General features: G+C 39.3%; 1 protein-coding gene across 2 annotated transcripts in view; it reads right to left on the bottom strand.

Moving 5' to 3' along the window:
* Positions 1-259: 259 nt before the first annotated feature.
* Positions 260-8,956, bottom strand: part of DDX59 (DEAD-box helicase 59) — a 79,216-nt gene continuing 70,519 nt past the window's right edge. Inside the window, exons 7-8 of one of the 2 annotated variants that reach the window (XM_078640992.1) lie at positions 986-1,229; positions 260-413 (exon numbers count right to left, since the gene is read on the bottom strand). In XM_078640992.1, the coding sequence (XP_078497118.1) occupies positions 397-413; positions 986-1,229 (261 nt within the window). In that variant the 3' untranslated portion in view covers positions 260-396. Of the gene's footprint in view, positions 414-531; positions 1,230-8,956 lie in introns of those variants that run through there. The other variant, XM_078640997.1, reaches the window with a different exon arrangement.

The raw sequence follows: 8,956 nt of genomic DNA, 5'->3' as shown, positions 1-8,956 counted from the left end.
TAATTAATGAATGGGGGAAGTGCGCTGACAACAAATAGAATCTAGTACAGATGCTTGGAGGCCTCAACTGAAGTATCTATGTGCACCACCAAAATGAGAGCATGCAGGAGCAAATATGACAAAGTGATATGCTAAAGTCTAGCATTTAACTTCATCTTTTAGAAATAAAACCACATTTTGAAATCTCCAGTCTTCCCACCACACTTGAGTTTTGCATATTTTTGCCTTTGTGAATTAAATACAATATTTCATAGTGGGAGTATTTATTTAATGTATACTTGTTTCTGTATTTTTGTGCCATGTTTTGAAGGTCAGTCCATAGAAATGTCCTAAACCTGGCTTCCAGTGGCGAATCTGTGGGGGCCCACAGTAGTCAAAAGGTTCAGAACCACCGTGCTAAATCAATAGGAGTGCTGAAAGAAAAGAATGTTAAGAATAACTGTCGCAGATAAAGAGAGGGAGACATGAGCTCTCAAGCAGAAGATAAACAAAAAGTAAATCTAGAAAGCACAAAATAAAATACTAATGTGATTTTATCCTCAATTACATTTATAATGTCATAAGCAGTGCACCGATGAAACAAGACATGGTTGTTTAGCTAATCTCAACTTGCACATTGTTTTGGGTATGACGTTTAATGTTGTATCCTTAACAATCTTTAAGTGATGTTTTTAATAAACATGGTTTACAAGATAAGGTTTTATTAAATAGCAATATCAGCCATTTTGTTAAGTCATTACAACCATTCACTATTAAATAAACTTTTTCAGACAGATTTTCTGAAATTCAATAATTTTCAGAAACCATTTATATGTACAATTTATATTTCATAGACAACATTATGAAACTTTGTACAAATTTACATTTTATAGTATAAAATTAATTTGAACACAATATTATCTTTATCAAACTTTACAAATGTGTAATTTACAGTATAAACAAGAAATGAACAAAGTTACAAGTAATGCAAACTATCATTTTTTACTTTTATCATGCTGTCTGATCAGAGCCATGAGATTGTTGCCAGTCACAAGCTGGTTGTGAGACTGCTTTGCCTTCTGCTCTTTTTTTTGCTGGTCGTGAAGGTACGGTGAATATAGCAACTGCGGTGGGAGAATGGAACCAGTAGGCTTTACTCTCTTTACAACATCCCAGAAAAGGTTCTTGTTCTTTTTGTTGACAAAGGTAATTGCTGTTCCTTTGTGACCCAACCTCCCAGCTCTTCCAACCTGAAAATAAGGACAAAAAACAAAATTCCAAGTGAAAGTGTTATGGTTAAGCAATTAGGTTAGTTCAGGACACTGTGTATTATATGCTCAATGTATCTTAATTGTTGTATTCCATTTCTAAGCATTACACCTTCATGCAAACTCTACCACAGCACGTTAGAGGAATTTGTGAAGTGTGAATTCTATGTTTTACCTGACACTGAAATGTGTTGTGCACGTGACAAACCCGCAATGTTTTAAAGCCACATCTGATGATTATTCACTTCAGCAGAACAACTATCCTCAATCCAAGCAATGTTCAGCTGTTCACCGCACAGAAACAACTTTGACCACATCATGAGTTTGTTTACATATAAATGCTTATCTTATGCCTGACAACTATGCTCAAAAGGATACTTGACAAATGTTAAGTTGCTTCACAACTTACATAATTCTCTGTCACAAGTACATACAATTACGAGGGAGGTAGTACACCCCACTGAAGGAGTAAACAAATCAAGGGATGGTTTTCCTGGTAAGTTTGTGAATACCCACAAACGTGTGTTTGTCGCAACACACTAACTCCTATTTGATCCTTTCCCACCATGGAAACAGTCAAAGTGTTACTCCAGCGGAGGGCTGGAGTAACTCCCCTTCTTGAGTGGGTAGGGGACTGGATCACATCAAAATTTGGTTTAGGTGTAGAAGAGAATTCTTTAAAGGGAAAACAAATGTTTTCATGTATTTGCACAGCCAGGTGCCTTTGCACAGTGCATAATTATAGACTGTGTACAATTACACACTGGGGAAATTCCAACTTTAAAATAAAAAAAAAAGTAACACCTACAGTATTTCACCTGCAAAGATGCAACTGGAACAGCTTCTCAGGCATACAACTGTTGAATTCTGTGAATTACGGCAAATTGTAAATTTGCACCCTTGTGAAATAGTACTTCTGCAAGTGCAGATTTAAGATTCCATTTGTAAATTGAGTACAGTGCAGAATGTGGTCTGTATAAAGTTCGAAACTGTAGACTACTTTACTAATATCATTATCCACAGCATACATGAGCACAAGACCTTTCATTGGCATCTTACCCAGTCAAATAAGCACATTCAGGTTTGAGATTTCAACCTACAGTCTTTTCTGACCAACTTGGACTGACTCATTGCTTAGGCAGCTGCACTAACTTATTTCTCCTATCGTTCTTCTCCCATAAGCAGATATGCAGGTTTTCTAGCTACTTGTGTAGTTAGATGAAACTGTTAAACATAAAAATGATACTGTGTTTCTGATAACCACCTCCTTGTTTTCCTTTATTTAACGACATGGCTACAGGTCCTAGTTGCAACTACATATAAACAGCACACATTTAAAATAGTGTGGCTGTTTCAAACAGGACAAACGTCAGCAAGTATGTGCAAATCAATGTAGCAATATGACCGAGGATGCTAATATCCAAGTGTATGTAAAACATTTCATTTTGTTATATGAGTTAGATACATTATTTATTTATTTATTATGTAGCTTATAGAGCGCGCGGCTACCCCCAACGGGAGTGTTCCGGCGCTGAAGCTGCGATAGATGGATTAGGAGATGAGCACTGTGAGGCCCGCGTGAATCTACGGGAGACTGAAGAGCCATGTTTTCAGTAGCTTAAGGAAGCTAGGCTCCGATGAGGTATTTCTGATTTGTATGGGTAGGGCATTCCAGAGAATGGTTGTTTTGACTGAGAATAAGCATCCGCCCAATCTGGCCTTCACAAAGCGAGGGGTAACGAGAAGTTTTTGGTGTTTAGACCTTAGATTTCTTATGTGGTGTGATTTGTAGATTATTTTCTTTAAGCAGTGGGGGCCAGTTCCATTTATTGCTCTGTAAGCAAGGGTGAGTGCCTTGAATTCTGTTAGTTTTCTTACCGGTAGCCAGTGAAGGCTACGTAGATGTGGTGAGATGTGATGTCTTAAAGAAACATTTCTTATGAGCCTTGCAGCTGTGTTCTGTATTGTTTGCAGCTTTCTGAACAGGTAGCCTGGTAGGCTCAAATATAGACTATTGGCATAGTCGAATTGTGATGTCACCAGTGCGTGGACAATAGTTTTTATGAAATCCATCGGTAGAAGGTGGAGGACTGTCCGTAGTGCCTTTAGTTTCCAGAAGCATGTAGAGGAAAAATGTCCTATCTCGGTCTTGCACGACAATCTATTGTCTATTTTGAATCCCAAGTTCCTCGATGATGAGACAGGGCATCGGGGGGGGGGGGGGCAAAGGTTGATTAAAAAACAATACTTCAGTTTTATCGGCGTTAAGCCGCAAGCAGTTTGTAGTCATCCAGGTGGAGATGTCTGTCAGACAATGGTTGAGTTTAGGAGTAGCTGCATCTGAGTGGTCCTTAAAAGAAAACATCAGCTGTGTGTCATCAGCATATGAGATGACACGAACATTGTGTAGCTCAATAAGTGGGGCCAGGGGCAAGGTAAATATTAAAAAGGGTGGGACTCCACAAATCAAAGGGCGGGCGACGTGATGTGTGGTTAGGGTGATGATTAAATGAAAAGCGTGTAAGAAAAAAAATGCCTAAGCGGTACGACTGTATTGGGTAAACCCTTAGGGAAATTAATGGACCAGGTCTTGCTGAAAAAATTCAGTTAAGTTCATACACAAATAAAATTGGATTTGCCAAGTATCAGTAAATGTAAGTGAAGTGCATATTTTAGATCATAGCTCCACATACAACAATAGCTGAGCTCTTGTTCTGTTAAGTGTTCTTTGGTTCTATTTTTGTAGTTTTGGAGTCATTTGGGATAACTAATTTGCTCTCACCCTCTAACACAGTGCACATCCTTGATGTCTGTAATTAGAATCATGTTAGGCTTAGACTTCACAGAGTGCTCTGCTGATTTTGTGCAAGATTTACAATAGCTACATCATTTAGAACCTAGAGCAGCGCATTTCACCCTCCTCCTGCACTTGCATTTTACAATCCTCCTGGCCCGCTCTGCAAATTGATTTTTATAGTTTTTTGCAGGAGCTACACCTCAAGGTAAATAATGATAAATCCTACATTTTAAAATGCAGGCCAAAGACCACCCGCTCAAAGATGTTTTTAGTGGCCATACACCAATAAAGAAAACAATGGACTTTAGCTACCTAGACATTCTAACACTAGTTTGAAATGGGGCCGTTTGATTCTTCAAAATGCCTAGTAGTTGGAGGTGGATTGTGAATCTCGGTTTAGATTTGCAAACAAATTAGGACACAACAACCCCCCCCCCCCTGATATGTGGGTATATATGGTGCAGGAGTCTGGGAAATTACATCTGTAAAGACCCTCCAGGCAGCAAGCCTTTTAGGACTTCCCAGAGCAACATCAAGTTTTATCAGTCACAATGAAATGGGCCTAGATTTCATAGAAGATATGGTGGGCTAGACACCCATCTTGCTGTGGGTTAAAATCTGGTCCATTAAAGAGTTACGTTTTACTCAGGGAATAGTAGAGGATTGTCTGAAACAGACTAATAAGCTAGACATCTCATAGATCAAGTATATAAAAAAACACTGTTCATGACCTAGGAATACCCAGTGTCTTCGAGAATACTAGCGAGATTGGTTTACGCAGAAGGCCTTGGTAAAGGACACATACCATTCCCATAGAGATAAGATGAGACTTGAGAAAGTTCTAGACATGATAACTGTCCACTCGTATATCCCTTTGCCAACCTGCGAAGGCTTGGAGCCCCATCTATCATGGATAAAGGCACCAGAACACAGATTTGTTTTAACCCGCCTTCAGATGAATATGATTCACTTTCCGGTGGCTTTCCCCTTTACTGGCACGTGGTTTGCTTCACTACCCTGCTGCCCATGCAACACAGTGTCCATACGGTCCACTAAGCACTTTGTTATTCTGCACTTTATGCTCTGCTTTTAGAACCTGTTTTTTATGCCCACTTTTAGCTGAGAAAGGTTTTAAAACACACCAAGAAGGATTATTGCTTTTACAATGCTGTGAGTTACTAACAATCTCTTACCCAATGTTGAATTTTATTACTCAGGCGAGGAGCTTAATGAAAAAATACACAAAATGACCCAGCTATGATGGCAAGGAAGAGCAATGATGAAGTACAATTCAGTAATTGACTTTTGCAATTTTAATGTGTGGGATCCGTTTGTAATTTGCTTTTAACATGTGCTTTTATGGTCTTTTTGGACCGGATAAGGATTATTTGACTTGACAATACTCTTTGTAGGGAGTCGCTCTGACAGTGGGGCACTGAACTTGTGAAATGACATTCTCGAAGTGATCCATTTTCTGCCACACTTCTTATCTCTTGGTAGCTTTTATTCTGGGGCATGGACAGAAGATGCTCCATGAAGGAAGCACCTCTATTTACTCTGTTGCAGTTTGAATACCTAGGCAGGAGTGACTGATCATTGTGGTAATGCCCGGGGCCGTTACATAAAACGATTGTCTCCATTCCCTTGCAGAATATGAAAAGGGCCCCGTGGGCATCCCATATTCCACAGACCTTAATTTGCCTTGGTTAACATGTTTCCCTCTCAAGAGTTTTGGATCCACTGAACCAGCAATGCAGGGGCTTGCTTCACTTAGGCTGGTAGACCCTAAGGGGCTTATTTACAAGCCCTTTGAGCCGCAGGTATGTCGCTTTTTGTGACGCACCAGCGGCGCAATCTGCTGCCCCATATTTACAAGTACAGGTAAAGCCACACTGCATGGCTTTTCCTGTCCTTGTAAATACAGCCCCTTTACACGCAGCACTTTGCGTGAATGGTGCGTTCCATGGGTGTTGCTGTGGGTTTTCCCAGGCAACACCTATGGAACCCGACACATACCCAGATTAATGAGAAATCAAACATGGGAATGCATCTGAAGGCCCGACAAGGAGAAAGGTTTTCATTTCGCCCTGTTTTCTTCCTCTTTTTATGTGTGCGGCATTCTGCAGCACACACAGGAAGAGGAAATCACCTATTGTCATTGTTTTTCTGCAGGAGGGGGCACCTTCCTCCAGAAAAACAATCACTGAAAAAAATACTGTTTTTTAACTCTAGGTGTGCTGCTTTAAGCAGCACACATACAAGTATAAAAATCCCATTTCAGATTGTTTATGTGCAGGAAGGGACACCTTCCTGCACACACACAAATTTTACCCACAACGCAGCCACCCTTGCACTATGGTGCAAGTGTGCCTGTGTTTACGCATTGGTAGCAAATTGTGCACCAGTGCAAGGGAGCGCAAAGGGATCAGCCATTTTGCTGTAAATATGATGCATCCCTGTGCTTCGGAATTAAAGCACCATAGCGCAGCCAAATGGCTTGCTGCACTGCCCTGCGTTAATTCCTCGTAAATGAGGCCCAGAGTAAACAGAACACTCAACTTCCACAACCACTTATTAAGAGCTTGTTACGACTAATAAGCTCCCTCCATTTTCCCCTTTATTGCAAGCTGAGATAGGGACAGGCCGCTGTAAATTGGGTGTGTACTGGAATAATGCCTAATAATGATAAATCATGTGAGGTGTAGCGACTTACACGGCCGTAAACAGTGCAACTGTAAGTGGTAAAATAGTTCTGTACATATCCTCCACTAAACTCAACTGTCCAATTGCCATTGGGCCACTAGGTTGGTTCTTCCATTGTTTTTTTGGAGGACCTTTCATCTCTAAGGTTTCCTACGCTAGGACCAGAAGAGGTCCTCAAGGCATTGTCAAAAGCTCATCCCGGAGGAACGATTGAATACGTTTTAGTAATTAAACAACCACAAAACAATCACTTTTTAAGCTAATTATTTCAGGCACCGAATTTCGGCATACAGCTCGGTATGGGTCTCCGCACGCAGCTGCTACCAGAAGATAAAACAGGTTTGAACCAAACACTTTTTTGTTATGTCTTAGTAAAATAAATAAGCCGAGCATCACAGTTACTGCACAGCAAGGTTTTTTTTTTTTTTTTAATAGGAAGGCATCATTAACCTTCCGCTTAGGGTGACCAACCGACCGTAAAATTCACGGACCGGCTGTTATTTAGTATGATGTCTGTTGTCCATCATCATTTCTTTTATGGACTCCTTTGGTCCGGAATTTCGGGAATTTTAGGAAGCTATGCTGTTTGTTCCCTTGCTAGAGGCCACATGAGTTTAAAAGTTTTCACTCAGGGCCTCTCGCACTTATCTTTTAAACTGTAGACTGAGTCTGCCTGCAGCAGCCCCTCGAAGACCTCACAACGACTGTGGACTGGACCATTGTCATTCTAAGACTGCAGCTGATTATCACTTATAGAATGACAATGTGCCCTATTGTAGTGACAGCATGTGGGGTGCCTTCTCCTGCAGCAGACTAGGGCAAGGCATTCTACTTTTGTCTTGGAGCCATGCTGGATGGAAAAAATACAAATAAAATAAACTGTTGGCGGCAGAGCAATCATCTGTGCAAGGCCTCCATCTATAGGTCATTTACCACATTGTCAAGGTAGATATTTGTGAAGGGTAGAAGTGATGCCCACTTTTAAAACAGTATTCAGTTCAGTTTCTGATGTCCCTGAAAATATTATTCGTTAATAAATATAAGGTGCAAGGTAAAAGAATTCTGTATAAACATGAATACAATGGGTTATTCAGCTAAGTGCTTCTTAATGTCATGGGACTGGAACGGCGTTTTCACTGTACATTTAAAAGCAAGATTTAAACATAAAAAACACAAAAATACTATTGTATGTTGATTGTTACATTAGCACAAATCTTGATTGCAGAAAGGGCCTGATGTCTTCTGTTCTCTTCTTTCCTTAATTACACAAAATAGCAAAAAATGTGATGTTTTAAGTACAGAATGATTTCATTTATTAAGATTATGATGTACTCCTTCCTTTGTATTAAGTCTTAGTAATTTTTTGCCTTTATGGATAAAATTATAGTTCATAGTTTCATTTCTCATTATGTGTAATATATAATTGTGTAAATTCATATTTTATTTAATAAAGCTTTATTAACTAAAAAGAAAACTGGCCTGATGTTGCTTTGCAAAGCTGTTCGCATACTGAAAAACTGTGAAGTGCACGATTGTCTCAACCTAATATAAACTTAATTTGACTTGTACTTATTTTGGTTGTCTATTTACGTACTTTTATACTTTTGTGTGACCTCTTCTGATATGTCTGTAAAATGTATGTGTTGTCCCAAATTTTTGTCCTGAAATTTGACCCCTTGTCCTGAATTTTTACACACACCGTCCTGAATTTGCACCCATGCTACTTGGTCACCCTACTGCTGCAGCTGCTCCATCTTTTCAAGAGTATACATAAAGGATTTCCTAAACAGAATTATCACTTTCAGCTCACTTCTCGAGAACAATTGAGCAGTGCTTACATTTCCAATTACCACTAGATGGTGCTAACGTACCGTTCACAATTTGTCAATTAAAATGTCGATCTCAAATAACTTTATTCTAAGTAATAACCACATTTTTTTACCTTCGTAAAATACTACACAAAATATCAGTATGATTAATATTATAATTAAATTCATGAGAAGTGAATATCATCACTGAAGTCGAGGATCGTGAAGGTACCTATTTCAACTCTGAAGATTAAGAAATAAATAAATAACCAGGCACGTTAAAAAAAAAACTTTGATTCTTTTAGCGGTCAACAGAATACAAAAATACAATAAACAATACAATTGTTATATTGTGTTTATTAGTTCCGGCATGGAAGTGCAACCATCTGTCAATTGTTAGG

This window comes from Lissotriton helveticus, chromosome 1_1 (genome assembly GCF_964261635.1).
Source record: "Lissotriton helveticus chromosome 1_1, aLisHel1.1, whole genome shotgun sequence".
Taxonomy (NCBI): domain Eukaryota; kingdom Metazoa; phylum Chordata; class Amphibia; order Caudata; family Salamandridae; genus Lissotriton; species Lissotriton helveticus.
Note: the sequence above shows the minus strand (reverse complement) of the source record. Positions and strands in the feature narration are given on the sequence as shown.